This window comes from Chiloscyllium punctatum, chromosome 3 (genome assembly GCF_047496795.1).
Source record: "Chiloscyllium punctatum isolate Juve2018m chromosome 3, sChiPun1.3, whole genome shotgun sequence".
NCBI classification, from domain to species: Eukaryota; Metazoa; Chordata; class Chondrichthyes; order Orectolobiformes; family Hemiscylliidae; genus Chiloscyllium; species Chiloscyllium punctatum.
In genome coordinates this window covers 114,895,603-114,912,070 of record NC_092741.1, presented here as the reverse complement: position 1 = coordinate 114,912,070, position 16,468 = coordinate 114,895,603, and the positions used below count along the sequence as shown (strand labels likewise).

The 16,468-nt window shown below is 44.6% G+C and overlaps 1 protein-coding gene across 15 annotated transcripts in view; it reads right to left on the bottom strand.

The window, feature by feature from the left end:
• dst (dystonin) overlaps positions 1-16,468 on the bottom strand; it is a 622,282-nt gene that overhangs the window by 38,475 nt on the left and 567,339 nt on the right. For all 15 annotated transcript variants that reach the window (XM_072558451.1, XM_072558477.1, XM_072558489.1 and 12 more), the window contains 3 exons: positions 15,620-15,763; positions 14,236-14,424; positions 12,171-12,297 (listed from right to left, as the gene is read on the bottom strand). In XM_072558451.1, the coding sequence (XP_072414552.1) occupies positions 12,171-12,297; positions 14,236-14,424; positions 15,620-15,763 (460 nt within the window). The remainder of the gene's footprint in view (positions 1-12,170; positions 12,298-14,235; positions 14,425-15,619; positions 15,764-16,468) is intronic.

The following is a 16,468-nucleotide window of genomic DNA, read 5'->3' as shown; positions in this document are numbered from 1 at the left end:
AGTAGATGAGTCCTCATCAAACGTCTTTTCTGCCACCGTAATACTGTCCTTGACTAAGAATGCCATCCCTCCACCCTTTTACCACCTTCCCTGTTCTTACTGAAACATCTAAACCCCAGAACCTGCAACAAATATTCCTGTCCCCATTCCAAAATGGCCACAACATTGAAGTCCCAGATACCAGCCCATGCCGCAGGTTCACCCACCTTATTATGGATGCTCCTGGCATTGAAGCAGACACGCTTCAAACCACCGTCTTGCCTGCTGGTACACTCTTGCAACCTTGAAACCTTATTAATGACCTCACTACTCTCAACCTTCTTTACACCGGAGCTACAATTCAGGTTCCCATCCCCCTGCTGAATTAGTTGAAATCCTCCTGAAGAGCATTACCAAATTTCTCCCCCAGGATATTGGGAGACCATTCCGTTTGTCAAGGTCCCACCTACCCTAGAATGAGCCCCAATTATCCAGGTATCCGAATCCCTCTCTCCTGCACCATCCCTGTAGCCACGTGTTCAACTCCTCTCTCTCCGTATTCCTCTCCTCACCAGCACGTGGCTCGGGTAACAAACCAGAGATAACAACTGTTTCTCCTAGCTCTAAGCTTCCACCCTCGCTCCCTGAATTTCTGCATTACATCCCCATCCCTTTTCCTACCTATGTCATTGATGTCTATGTGGACCACGACTTGGGGCTACTCCCCCTTAAGGACCTTGAAAACATGATCCGAGACATCACGAACCCCGCCACCTCGGAGGCAATACACCAACTGCGAGTCTCTCTCTCCCACAGAATCTCCTCTCTGTCCTCCTAACTATGGAGTTCCTAATGACTAATGCTTTGCTCCTCTCCCCCCTACCCTTCTGAACAACAGGGACAGACTCTGTGCCAGAGATCTGTACCCCATGACTCATCCTGGAAGTCATCGCATTCAACATTATCCAAAACGGTACACTTGTTATTGAAGGGAACAACCACAGGGATCCCTGCACTGTCTGCCTGTTCCGTTTCCATCCCCTGACTGTAACCGATCTACTCGGAGAAAGTGAGGACTACAGATGCTGGAGATCAGAGTTGAGAATGTGGTGCTGGAAAAGCACAGCAGGTCAGGCAGCATCTGAGGAGCAGGAGAATCGTCATTTTGGGATGATCAGGAATAAGGCTTGTGGGCCATTGGGCTGAGACATAATTGAAAGGGAGGTGAGAATGCAATAGGTAAATGAAAGTGGGGACGAAGGTGATAGGTTGGAGAGGAGGGTGGAGCAGATAGCTGAGAAAAGTGATGGACAGGTCCAGAGGGCTGTGCCGAGTTGGAGGCTTGGGACTGGGATCAGTAACCCATCTACCCTTTTTCCTGTACCAGAGGTGTGACTACCTCCCTGTAACTCCTTTCAATTACGCCCCAGCCTCCCGAATGATCCGAAGTTCATCCAGCTCCAGTTCTTAAACACAGTTTTCCAAGGAGCTGGATTTGGTGCACTTCCCGCAGATGAAATTGGGGGGACACACGTGGTGACCCTTACCTCTCACATTCCACAGGATGAGTATTCAACTGCCCTAACATCCATCCCTACTGTTCTGAATTCCCAAAGAGACTACTGAAAAAAACCCAGTAACCTTACCAATCCGGTACACAGAACCTTTTTTTTTGATTAGCGGAGTAGGATGGGTGGGAGACACTGCCTAAGTAGTGTTTCTATGTTTAAAAAAAAACTTGCCTCTCATCTTCATTACACTTATCCCTTTTTATACTGACATTTCTACACTGGGAAAAAGACTCCAACTATCGATTCTAACCATACTTCTCATAATTTTATAAACTTCTGGCATGTCGCCCCCTCAACCTTCAGGTGAAAACAAACCAAGTTTGCCCAATCTTTCCTCATAGCTAATACCTCCCAAACAGGCAAAATCCTGGTGAACTGTTTCTGTACCGTCTTCAAAGCCTCCACATTCTTTTGGTAGTTTGGCAACCAGAACTGCACACAATATTCTAAATGTGGCCTCACTGAAGTGTTATATGGCTGCAACATGACTTACTGATTTTTATACCCTATACCCCGACTGATAAAGACAAACAGGCCAAATGCCTTCTTGACCACCTTATCCATTTATGTGGCCACTTTCAGGGAAATGTGGACCCGTATGCTTAGATCCCTATGAAAGTTGATGAGACTTAGGGGTTCTGCCATTTACTGTTTACTTCCCTCCTGCATTACACCTCCCAAAATGTCCTGATTAAACTCCACCTGCCATTTCTGCACCCAAGTCTCCAACCTGTCCATATCCTGCTGTAGCCTCTGACAATCCTCCTCACTGTCGAAGGAGCTTTGGTGAGTTGCTGCAGACAGTACATACTATTGTCACAGTGTGCGCAATGGTGGAATAAGTGAACATTTAATATGAAGAAAGGTTGAACAGGTTAAGTCTATTCCATTGGAGGTCAGTTAGTTCAGTTGGTTGAATGGCAGGTTTGTAATGCAGAGAAATGCTAACAATATGGATTCAAATCTCACACTTGCTGAGGTTACAAAAGGACTCTCCTTTTCACCCTAACCCTTTGCTGAGGTGTGATGACGCTTAGAAAGTTGTCTCTTTCTAACGAAGGAGTAGCCCTATCCTCTATTAAGACTATGGTGGCTTCAACTTATTATATCCACTGAAGTTTAGGACAAGAAGTGACCTTGCTGAAACATAAGCAATCTTAAGGAGAATGGCCAAGCTATCAGGAGGATGCTTCCTTTGAAGGGTAAAGTGAAGTCATGGTTTACAGATACAAACGAACGTTGGATGGCAAGGAGGATTTTATTTTTTCTTTCAAAGAGATGTTAAGTGCATGGAATCCTTTTCTCCAAAAAATAGTAGAGGCTAGTCTTTAAGTTTATGTAAATCTGAGTTGGATGGATATTTGATAGTCAAGGGAATCAAGGATTATGGGGTTCAGAAAGTAGAGTTGAATCAACAACCAGATTAACTGTGATCTTATTACTGTAAACCGTGAATCATTCTCGATGCAGAGAGGCTGCCTAAGAAAGAGCAATGTTGGAGCAGGCTTGAAGGGTCAAATAACCTACTTCTATTACTATGACAGAAGAGGTGTTAATCAAGTGGCAGTTTTATCCTGGATAACAACACTCCTCCAGACAAGTACAAAATATTCCTTCACACTCCTGATTTGTAGATGGAGAAAGGACTTTCTGGCGACAGGGGATGAGTTACTCACTGCAGGATTCTCAGCTCTAACCAGCTGCTGTAGCCACAGTATTTATATGGCTGGTCCAGTTCAGTTTCTGGTCAAACCCCAGGATGTTGACTGTGGGAGATTCAGCAATGGTAAAGTCATTGAACATCAAGACACAGTGGTTGGACTAATCCAGAATCTGGTTTCCAGCATCTGCAGTCATTGTTTTTACCGAATTGATTTTAACCCTACTGCGAATCCTCTTGCAAGGATGCCTGCCTTGAAGAAGTTTTCCTCCTCTCCTCTCTCTACAAGAATCTCAGGGAGTCCCTCTCCCACTGCAACTCCCAGGTCATTTCCTCTGCCCTGAAGCTCTTCAACCATGTCGTGAAACAAACTCACTACCACAGCCACATTCGCTTCCTCAGTGCCTCCCTCCGTAACCAACTCATCCTACACGGACTTCAGACCACCTTTAAACCAGCAGAGTTCGGACCCGAACAGGACAAATAGTACAGACTACAGATTCAAAAACACCAGCAACAGTTCTCCTTCAGGATCCTCCGCTTCACGCTTGCAGCAATGCGCCGGCACCTAACTTCTCTCCAGTCAGCCCTCCCTCAGCTGAGGGCCACACTCTCTCAGAATTGCAAAGGACCCACTCTGTACTACATCCTCAGGAGAATTCATACTCTCAACAAACAGTATTTCAATTCCATCTCAAACATCAAAAACTGTAAGTACAACAATCTTTTATCCACCCACCTCCATAACCAGCGCTCCTCAAACATCCCAGAACATTCCCCTGGCCTCGGAACCTATTCCACCATTAGCCATGCGGCTGATGCAGCTACCACCCCCACGCTGATTGATGATGTAACTTCTGCCACCATCATGGCCACTCCCACAACCACTTCCACCCCTCAACATTCCTCATGCATCACACCTGACATCACTTCTGCTCTTCACATCATCGCTGATGCCACATGCTCAGTGACTCCCGCCACCCCTACTGCCGTGGTCACCACCACTTCCGCCCCCACCAGCGCCACTCACCTGCATTCTGCTGACATGCCCCCCACAGACCCCACTGTCACTATCCCCACCCGCCAGAACCCCAAGGGGAACACTATCCCTGCTCATGACTCCACCCCCATTCCCCCCACCATCACACCCACTCCAGGTACTGGCTCCGACCCCACTCCCAGCTCTACACCCACACCAGATCCCACCTCCCAGCCCTGCCGAGTTTTCACCATCCCCCCAGACCTCCCCCTCACCGAGGACGAACGATCAGTCCTCAGCAAAGGACTCACCTTCATCCCCCTCCATCCACGCATCAATGAACTTAATACACGCCGTGATGTTGAACAATTTTTCCGTCGTCTCCGCCTCCGAGCTTACTTTCACAATCAGGACTCGCGCCCACCTTCCGAGGACCCCTTCGCCCACCTCCAACACACTGCATCCACCTGGACACCCTGCGCTGGCCTATTACCTGCCCTCGACCTCTTCATTTCCAACTGCCGCCGGGACATTAACCGCCTCAACCTGTCTACCTCCCTCCCCCACTCCAACCTCTCACCCTCACAACGCGCAGCCCTCCAATCCCTCTGCTCCAATCCCAACCTCACCATCAAGCCAGCGGATAAAGGGGGCGCAGTGGTAGTCTGGCGCAATGACCTCTACACCGCTGAAGCCAAACGTCAACTCGAGGACACCTCTTCCGACTGCCCCCTCGATCATGACCCCACCCCCCATCACCAAACCATCATCTCCCAGACCATACAGAACCTCATCACCTCAGGAGACCTCCCACCAACAGCTTCCAACCTTATAGTCCGGGAACCCCGCACTGCCCCGTTCTACCTCCTTCTCAAGATCCACAAGCCTGACCACCCTGGCCGACCCATTGTCTCAGCATGCTCCTGCCCCACTGAGCTCATCTCTACCTACTTCATTACTGTCCTATCCCCCCTAGTCCAGGAACTCCCCACATATGTTCTAGACACCACCCACGCCCTCCACCTCCTCCAAGACTTCCGTTTCCCTGGCCCCCATCGCCTCATCTTCACCATGGATTTCCAACCCCTCGACACCTCCATCCGCCATGACCAGGGCCTCCAAGCCCTCCGTTTTTTCCTCTCCAGAGGTCCCCAACAGTACCCTTCCACCGACACTCTCATTCGTTTGGCCGAACTGGTCCTCACCCTTAACAATTTCTCTTTTGAATCCTCCCACTTCCTCCAGACCAAAGGGGTAGCCATGGGCACACGTATGGGCCCCAGCTATGCCTGTCTCTTTGTTGGCTACGTAGAGCAGTGATCTTCCGTAATTACACCGGCACCACTCCCCACCTCTTCCTCCGCTAGATTGATGACTGCATTGGCGCCACCTCGTGCTCCCACGAGGAGGTTGAGCAATTCATCAACTTCACCAACACATTCCACCCTGACCTTAAATTTACCTGGACCATCTCTGACACCTCCCTCCCCTTCCTGGACCTCTCCATCTCCATTAATGACGACCGACTTGACACTGACATTTTTTACAAACCCACCGACTCCCACAGCTACCTGGATTACACCTCTTCCCTCCTACGTCTTGCAAAAATGCCATCCCGTATTCCCAATTCCTCCGTCTTCGCCGGATCTGCTCCCAGGAGGACCAGTTCCACCACAGAACACACCAGATGGCCTCCTTCTTTAGAGACCGCAATTTCCCTTCCCACGTGGTTAAAGATGCCCTCTAACGCATCTCGTCTACATCCCGCACCTCTGCCCTCAGACCCCACCCCTCCAACTGTAACAAGGACAGAACACCCCTGGTGCTCACCTTCCACCCTACCAATCTTCGCATAAACCAAATCATCCGCCGACATTTCCGCCACCTCCAAACAAACCCCACTACCAGGGATATATTTCCCTCCCCACCCCTTTCCGCCTTCCGCAAAGATCATTCCCTCCGCGACTACCTGGTCAGGTCCACGCCCCCAAACAACCCACCCTCCAATCCTGGCACTTTCCCCTGCCACCGTAGGAACTGTAAAACCTGCGCCCACACCTCCTCCCTCACCTCTATCCAAGGCCCTAAAGGAGCCTTCCACATCCATCAAAGTTTTACTTGCACATCCACTAATATCATTTATTGTATCCGTTGCTCCCGATGTGGTCTCCTCTACATTGGGGAGACTGGGCGCCTCCTAGCAGAGTGCTTTAGGGAACATCTCCGGGACACCCGCACCAATCAACCACACTGCCCCGTGGTCCAACATTTCAACTCCCCCTCCCACTCTGCTGAGGACATGGAGGTCCTGGGCCTCCTTCACCGCCGCTCCCTCACCACCAGACGCCTGGAGGAAGAAAGCCTCATCTTCCGCCTCGGAACACTTCAACCCCAGGGCATCAATGTGGACTTCACCAGCTTCCTCATTTCCCCTTCCCCCACCTCACCCTAGTTCTAAACTTCCAGCTCAGTAACTGTCCCCATGACTTGTCCGGACTTGTCCTACCTGCCTATCTTATTTTCCACCTATCTACTCCACCCTCTCCTCCTTGACCTATCACCTTCATCCCCTCCCCCACTCACTCATTGTACTCTATGCTACTTTCTCCCCCCCTCACCCTCCTCTAGCTTATCTCTCCACGCTTCAGGCTCACTGCCTTTATTCCTGATGAAGGGCTTTTGCCCGAAACGTCGATTTCGAAGCTACTTGGATGCTGCCTGAACTGCTGTGCTCTTCCAGCACCACTAATCCAGAATCTTTTATCTTGGAACTGAGTATTGCCTGGCACTAATGTTACTTGCCGCTTGTCACCTAAGCCTGGATGTTGTCCAGATCTTGCTTCTTATGTACATGGATGGCTTCAATATCTGAGCAGTTATGACCGGTGCTGAGAATTGTGCAATTGTCAGCCCCTTCTGACCTTATGATGAAAGGAAGGTCATTGAGGAAATAATGATGAAGCCGGGGCAGTTACTTTCGCCTTGAGTTCAACTTTTTTTGTCCATGTTTGGAACAAGGCTGAAATGAGTTTAGCAGCAGAATGACCTTGGTGAAACCCAAATGCACATCGTAAACAGGCTATTGTAGAGAAAGAATTGCTTGATATCAATAGACAGTAGGTGCAAGAGTAGGCCATTCTAGCTCTTCGAGCCAGAACCACCATTCATTATGATCATGGCTGGTCATCCACAATCAATATCCTGTTCCTGCCTTATCCCCATAACCCTTGATCCATAATCTTTAAGAGCTCTATCTATCTCCTTCTTGAAAGTATCCAGAGACTTGGCCTCCACTACCTTCTGAGGCACAGCATTCCATGTACCCACCACTCTCTGGGTGAATAAGTTTCTTCTCAACTCTGTTCTAAATGGCCTACTCCTTATTTTTAAACTGTGTCCTCAGATTCTGGATCACCCATCAACTGAAAGATGCTTCCTGCTCTAGAATGTCCAATCCTTTAATCATCTTGTACGTCTCAATCAGATGCCCTCTCTTCCTTCAAAAAATCAAGTGTATACAAGCCCAGTCGCTCCAATCTTTCAACGTATGATAGTCCCACCATTCTGTGAATTGACCTCGTGAAACTACGCTGCACTCCCTCAATAGCCAGAATGCCCTTCCTCAAACTTGGAGACCAAAACTGCACACAATATTCCAGGTGCAGTCTCACCAGGGCCCTGTACAACTGCAGAAGGACCTCTTTGATCCTGTACTCAATTCCTCTTGTTATGAAGGCCAGCATGCCATTAGCTTTCTTCACTGCCTGCTGTACCTGCATGCTTGCTTTCATTGACTGAAGTACAAGAACACCTAGATCTCATTGTACTGCCCCTTTGCCTAACTTGACTCCATTTAGATAGTAATCGTCCTTCCTGTTCTTGCCGCCAAAGTGGATAACCACACATTTATCTACATTAAACTGCATCTGTCATGCATCCATCCACTCACTTAGCTTGTCCAAGTCACCCTGTATTCTCATAACATCCTCCTCACGTTTTATCCTGCTACCCAGCTTTGTGTCATCAGCAAATTTTCTAATATTACTTTTAATATCTTCATCTATATCGTTCATGTATATTGTAAACAGCTGCGATCCCAGCACTGAACATTGTGGTACTCCACTGGTCACCACCTGCCATTCCGAAAGGAACCCATTTATCACTAATCTTTGCTTCCTGTCAGCCAGCCAGTTTTCAATCCAAGTCAGTATTTTGACCCCAATACCATGTGCCCTAATTTTTGCTCACTAATCTCCTTTGTGTGACTTTATCAAACGCTTTCTGAAAGTCCAGGTGCACGACATCCACTGGCTCTCCCTTGTCTATCTTCATAGTTACATCCTCAAAAAATTCCAGAGGATTAGTCAAGCATGATTTCCCTTTCGTAAATCCATGCTGACTCTAACCTATTCTGTTACTGTTATCCAAATGAGTCGTAATTTTATCTTTTATAGTTGACTCCAGCATCTTTCCCACCACTGACTTTAAGCTAATCCGTCCGTAATTCCCTGTTTCCCTCTCCCTCCTTTCTTGAAAAGTGGGACAACATTCGTCACCCTCCAATTCGTAGGAACTGATCCTGAATCGATAGAACATTGGAAAATGTCCCAATGCGTCCATGATTTCTAAAGCCCCCTCCTTAAGTACCCTGGGATGCAGACCATCAGGTCCCGGGGACTTAGCTTTCAGACCTAACAGTCTATCCAACACCATTTCCTGCCTAATATAAACTCCCTTCAGTTCATCCATTACCCTAGGTCCTTCAGTCACTATTACATTTGGGAGATTACTTGTGTCTTCCCCAGTCAAGACAGAACCAAAGTACCTATTCAACTCTTCTGCCATTTCCTTGCTCCCCATAATAAATTCAGCCATTTCTGTCTTCAAGGACCCAATTGTAGTCTTAACCATTTTTTTTCTTTTCACATACCTAAAAAACTTTTAGTATCTGCCTTTATATTTTTGGCCAGTTTACCTATGTATCTCACTTTTTCTCCGCATATTGCCTTTTTAGTTATCCTCTGTTGCTCTTTAAAATTTTCCCAGTCCTACAGCTTCCCGCTCATCTTTCCTATGTTATACTTCTCTTTAATCTTTATACAGTCCTTAACTTTCCTCGTCAGCCACGGCCACTCCTGTCTCCCCTTATGATCTTTCTTCCTCTTTGGAATGAGCTGATCCTGCACCTTCTGCATTATATCCAGAAATACCTGCCATTGTTGTTCCACTGCCATCCCTGATAGGGTACTGAAACATTGAACTGTGGCCAGCTCCTCCCTCATAGCCCCATAGTTCCCTTTGTTCAACTGCAATACTGACACTTCCGATTCTCCCTCTCAAATTGCAAATTAAAACTTATCATATTATGGTCACTACCTCCTCATGGCTCCTTTACTTCAAGGTACATGATCAAATCTGTCCTTTCGATAGCACAACAGATCCAGAACTGCTATCTCCTTGGTAAGCTCCAGGACAAGCTGTTCTAAGAGTCCATCTTGGAGGCACTCCACAAACTCCCTTTCTTGGAATCCAGTACCATCCTGATTCTCCCAGTCTACCTGCATGTTTAAATCCCCCATATCAACTATAGTAATACCTTTGCAACAGGCCAATTTCAGCTCCTCATTCAACTTACACCCTGTATCCAGACTACTGTTTGGGGGCCTGTAGATAACTGCCATTAGGGTCTTTCTACCCTTAGGATTTTTCAGCTCTATCCATACTGACTATACATCTCCTGATTCTATGTCCCCCCTCGCAAGGGGCTGAACATCATTCCTCACCAACAGGGCCACCCCACTCCCTCTGTCTGTCAGTCTGTCCTTTCGATAGCACAAAGCCTTGAATATTCTTTTCCCAGGCCCTGTCCACTTGAAGCCATGTCTCAATTATCCCCACAACATCGTGCCAATTCCCAACTGAGCCTCAAGCTCATCCACCTTATTTCTTATGTTTAGTGCATTCATATATAATATTTTTAATTTGTTACTCCCCTCACCCTTCCTATCAATCCCTATTTCACTTGATCATACTGTATGATCCCTCCTTGAGTTTTCTGCTCTGTTGATTCTGTTGTCTTCCTTAATTTCTCTTAATCTCACTTTCCCTTTAACTTCCTTCTTAAATTTTCAGTTTGCCCCCTCTTATCACTGATTATGACAGCTCCCATCACTATGCTAATGACCGAGAGTAGAAAGATGGAATGGTAACTGGGCCGGATGGATTTGTCCTGCTTTTTGTGGACACAGCATACCTGAGCAATTTTCCACATTGCTGGGGAGGTATGTTATAGCTATACTGGACTAGCTTGGCTAGAGATACAATTGCCTTTGGAGCTGAGGTCATCAGTCCTACCACTAGAATGCTGACATGGTCCATAGACTTTGCTGCATCCAATGCCTTTAGCCAGTCCTTGATGTCACATGGAGTGAATGTATTTGTCTGAAGACTGGCATCTGTGATGTTCAGAATTTCAGAAGGAGGCTGAGATGCATTTACACTTTGCACTCCTGGCTATAGATAGTTGCAAATACTTCAGCCTTCTATTATGCACTGATGTCCATCATTGATGGTGATAATGCTTGGAATCTCCTCCTACACTTAGATTAATTACCTCATGCAAACATGACTGAGTGTAACAGGAAGACTGAAGAGAATGAGGTCAAATATGTTTTTCCCTCTTGTTGGTTGCTTATTACCTGTTGCATGCTCACTCTAGCAGTTATGTCCTTCAGGACTTGACCAGCTTGAAGTAGTGCTGTCTTGGTGATGGACATTGAAATTGCCCACTCAGATACATTTTGAGACCTTTCTATCTCCAGTTTTTTTCAAGTGGTGATCAATATGGAGGAACACCAATTTATAAGCTCAACGAAGGTGATTGGTAGTAATAAGCAGGAGGTTTTCTTGCCCTGTTTGACCTGATGCTAAGAGATATTTAGGGAAAAACTTACAGGTAGTGATAACATCACTGGACTAATAATCTAAAGGCCAAGGCCAAGGCTAAGGCTGTGGGGCAAGGATTCAATTCCCAATATGGCAGCTGGTGGAACTTATAAATCAGTTCACAAATCTGCAAAATCTACAAGTAATGGTGACCATGAAAGCATTAATATTGTGAAAGCGCATCTGGCTCCCTCATATCATTTGGGGAAGGGCACCTAACATCCTTACCTGGTCTTACCAGTGTGGGACAAACCCACAGTAATGTGGCTGTCTCTCACGACTCTCTGAACTGGCCCAGCAAGTTACTCTATTCAAGGGTAATCAGCAACAGTCAACAAATGCTGGCCTTGTCAATGATACTCACATTCCATGATAGAATTTAAAAAAAGTCATGGGGCCAAGTTCAGGATTCTCAAAGAAACTCCTTCCTGACTCTACACCACTGTAGTGGGACAGAAAATACCTAGGGATGGTGAAGGATGATTCTGGGATTTCGGCTGTAAGATATAAACTGGTAAACATCACTAAGTCAGGATGTCTGATTAGTCCATGGGACAACCCTCCCAATTTCAACACAGGACCCCAGGTAACAAAAAAGACTCTGCACAGCTAACTGCCATGTGATTGATACTTCAGATGTCTCAGTCAATGCTGTGTGGTTCATCTGACTTTACTCCTTGTCTTTCTGTAGTTAGGAGTTGAATGGCTTGCCACCCCATTTCAATGGACAATTATGTATCAATTTTATTGCCGCTTAATTGACTCCAATGATGGCCAGACAGGGAGATAAGTTTTCACAAAGCTATCGACAGATTGGAAGAACTGAGATAAAAATTCAAGTTTAATCTGGTCTCTGCCCCTTGTTTGAAGTTGCTGTATAATTTAAATGATTTCATTTGCCATCAGCATCACTATTACATTGACAGTAAATTTCTGACCCATTATTCAAAGTTCATGTTACACTCAAGCTCAAAATGGAAATCACTGAAAATGAACAGATGTTACAACATCAAAGATTATTTAGATCAACACTTACTTGACCTTCCTTTATCAATGACAGGAATTTGGGATGCAATCTGGGTTGGTTCTGCAGCTTTCCTCTTGTATGTTTTTGTTACTTTATCCACATCTGGCTGCTTTCTGGTCATTTCCTCCATGAAAGACTAGGGTTAAAATGTTTAAAATTAAAATGTGAGGGTATTATTGGCAAAAGAATCTTGCTCCACTTCCCAATATTCTTTCTTCTTGTATAGAGGTAAAGTTATCTTTTTTTGTCTCTATTTCTAGGGATAGTTATCAATTAATTTTCACTGCAGGTCGACAGACAGCAAAAACTACCTTGAGTAAACCTCTCACACCTTGCTTCTGGTAAGGAGTCTATTCCATTTTCCTAACATTCCCATCTCCCGTGTCGTTTTCAGATGATTCAACCTTTTACACTAGCGCTTACGACATGTCTTTTGTTTTTCCTTCACCAAGGAATACCCCAGTGTTTGACAGGACTCTCCACCACATCCATGCCATTTCACCCACCTCTGCTTTGATCCAATCCCCTCACTCCCAAAACATGATAGGATTCTCCTTGTCCTCATTTGCCTTTGACATCATCCAACCACCAAAACTGATGTTGTCCTGTTCTCCCTTTACAGCAATCCAAAGTGATCCTTTCCTCTGTAATGTCCTGATCCACTTCTCAACCAATGCAAAATCCCACTCACCTTTCTGACAGCATCTTTGCATGCAAGCATAGATGTGACATTGATATATTTACACTTTTCTTTCTCAATTGCCTAGACAGTGATTTATTGAACTTCTTTAATTCATTCACTTTAGCATTCATTGCTCATCAATCTTTGCTTTAGAGCATAGCCCCTTCATCAGGAAAAGTCAGTGAAGGAGTAGCAGTCTGAAAGCTTGTGGTTTCAAATAAACCTGTGGGACTATGTCGTGTGATTTCTGACTTTGTCCACCCCAGTCCAATATCAGCACCTCCACATCATGATTCTACTTCACTGAACAGACAAAATGTAGACTGGGTGACCACTTTGGGGAGCAGCCCTCTTCAGTTGTAAGCATGAACCTGAGCTCCTAATTGCTTGTCACTCCAATTCACCACCTTGCTCCCTCTCCTTCAGTCCTTCGCCTGCTATTATGTTCCAGCAGACCTCAAGGCAAGTTTGATGAACAGCTTCTCATCTTATGACTCAATAATTTTAAGTTCAATAATTTTAGTTTCTAACCTCTGCTTTGACTATGTTTTGTTCACACTTATTTCTTCATTCCTTAACTTGCATTTGGTTTGCTGTCACTTTGTAACAAGCTATGCAACCATTCACTTATTATTTGGACACATTTTTATTTTTTACAATCACCTGTACCTTTGGCTTTTGCATCATTTACATTTATATTTAATCTGCCACTCACTGCGTCACATACATAACCTTTTCTTCTTACTCCTCTTGCACCTCTAAACCTATTACATTTTCATCTTTCTTCCATTCTAATGCAAGGGTTACTGACTTGAAACTCTAACTCTATTTCTCTCCACTGATGCTGTCTAACCTGCTGAGGATTTTCAGCATTTTGCACTTTCAGTTCAGACTTCCAGCACTGGCAGTATTCTGTTTGGGAGTTTGCATGTAATGGGTTGCAAGCAGCTGTACTTCACGAGCTCATTCAAAAGGCTAGTCTTCATATATGAGCCTAACTGGTGGTTTCTGTCAATCTACCTCATCACATGGAATATAGATCCATGAAATATTTTAAAACCAAATGTTGTTCTTATTAATTGCCCTGAAGTAACAAACACACCAACAAAATGATTATATGTAAGCACACAACTGGTCTAATGCCTTTCAAATCCTAGGAATGCAGACATCATTACATCATGGAGGACATTTTGAAGCTTTGATACTCCTGAACTACCCATGTCTCAGTTCCACTTTCCAGCAACTTTGAAAGAACTGTCTGGTGTAATAAATGAAGAAGAATGCAGTATTATATCACCAAGGTAAAACCTACATCAAATGTTAGCATCTTGCTAAGTGTATCTGGATATTATTAAGTGTACAAGCTCTGCTTCTAAGTTCAATGGTGATTACCTGGTGCTCGGCAATAAGCGTTTTCACTTCTTCGATCTCCTGTGGAAGTGATTCTTGGTCTCTCTGAGTCAGTATCGTCTCTGCCCACTGTAACCAGCCCAACAGGCTCTCCAGTAACTCTTGATTAGCAATAACATCTGCGAGGGCTGCTTCAAGCCGCAGTTGATGCTGTTTAGCCCATGCAGTTACCTGATATTTTACAACAAAACAAAATTAACAAGAAAAAAGAAATCGCTGAAGTTTGGAAAGATGCACTTTTCATTTTTGTTCTTTAACACTGTATTTTAACAATACCAACATGTCAATTGGCTAATTGTAGAAATCTAATATATCATGCAGTTTAAGACTGAAAAGGGAAATTGCCATTTCGCATTATCAGCCCTGTCCTTCCACAAACCATGTATAAACTACCCACTGCAGCTATTACAGAGGAACCTTGATTATCCAAATGTTGATTATTCGAATTTCAGATTATCCGAACAAGACCGCAAGGTCCAGCATTCGATTATCCAAACAAAATGCTCCCCGCTTGTGTCGTTCGGATAATTGAGATTCCTATGTACTGGTTAAGTTTTTAGGCACTCTCTCAGATCCCATAGAATTGGGAACCGTTTCCCTTCACAAAGTTGGATCATCTGCCTGTGTTACAGTTTACTGTTCATGGTGTTGATTAGTACAGCTTTAACTGCATACCAGGAAGATAAAGATAATAAGTCTCCACTCTCTCAATTCACCATATGGAAAGCATCTTCTCTCAGCCAAGGAGCAGAACAAAATGACTTAGGAAAAAAACTGTCAAATCACTCCCACATCAGCCCTTCACTACTCATATCAGCATTGGAAGGTGTCTGGAAGCAACTGCTTTTGGAACTATCTCGACAATACATAGAGATTGTGTGGGTAAGATCAAAGAAATGTGAAGGCTAGAACTTGAAACACATATGTATCATTTTGCAGGATGAAATCTGAAGAGATAAAGGGTGGCCATTTTCCTTTTTAAATTGTCTTAATTCTTGGGATTCATTATGCTCAATTCCCCCAAATTACAAAAAGTAGCATTGTCACAATGTCGCAATAAACCTGGAAGAGTGAGACTGGGATTGGGGGTTGCAGTAAAACAGGCAAGAAATCCACTGCTGAAAATCTAAACTCTTTTAAAGTACACGTACATTATTTGCAATTTATTATATATAATTATATTCTTCTGTAATCCATACATATGTTATATGCACATGGAGCAAAGAAATAAATTGCAACTAATGAGTTAATATGGTGATTCACAGCCTGGTGACTCATAGTCTAGAACAGTCCATTTCTGTCACATTTGAAAATGATATAAACTGTACACAGCTGCTCGATTACATCCCTATTTCAAGTTAATCACCTCTTCGAATCTGGCTCGGATTATTGTGATCCAATGCTTGATGGTTGTGATAGAGTCTGGGTGGCAGATAGATAGGATAGCTTCTCCCATACCCACTGCTAAATTCAGCTCAATCATCTTTCCTTCCAGTTTCTTCGCAAACTCCTTTTGCCAAAAAAAAAACAAGAATCAAATTAGTCATTGATGTCAGTTTAAAGAACCACTTTAAAATCACCAGTTGCACTCATCAATAAAAATAACTTTGAAATCCAAGTTTAGCATGCTGTGGAAAAAAAATATAATAACTATCCATAAGGAGAAGAATAAATTTAGCAACAAGATTCATGGTTTGTACCATTCCCTTCAGAAGACAGCCGCTACAGTTCAGCTGACATGCAGTCGTTCTAGCCATTTGGGCATCTGGGTTAATATGAATCGCTGCACTGTACCTTTGTTGCAATAACACAGTACACCAATCTATGTGTGGATCTCATGGGATAAATGGCCTGCTTTCACAATGTAGGGATTCTATGGTGATGGTGGTCAGTGGGACACTATCTGTCAGGTATGGTTCCATGAGTATGACCATATCAGGCTACTGCCTGACTAGTCTGTGAGACAGCTCTCCCAATTTAGCATGAGCCCCCAGATGTTCCAAAGGAGAACTTTGCAGGGTTGACAGAGCTGTGTCTGCCATTGTCTTTTCAGGTGTCTAGGTCAATGCCAGGTGGTCTTTATGAAACTCTTTGGGATGTCGTGAAATTGTGAAGGGGGCTAAATAAATGCAAATGTTTCTTATATTTTACTGTTGGTCCTTATTGCTGGACACTTTCTAATCAACCTATCCAGATATGTTATTATAACTGGGAC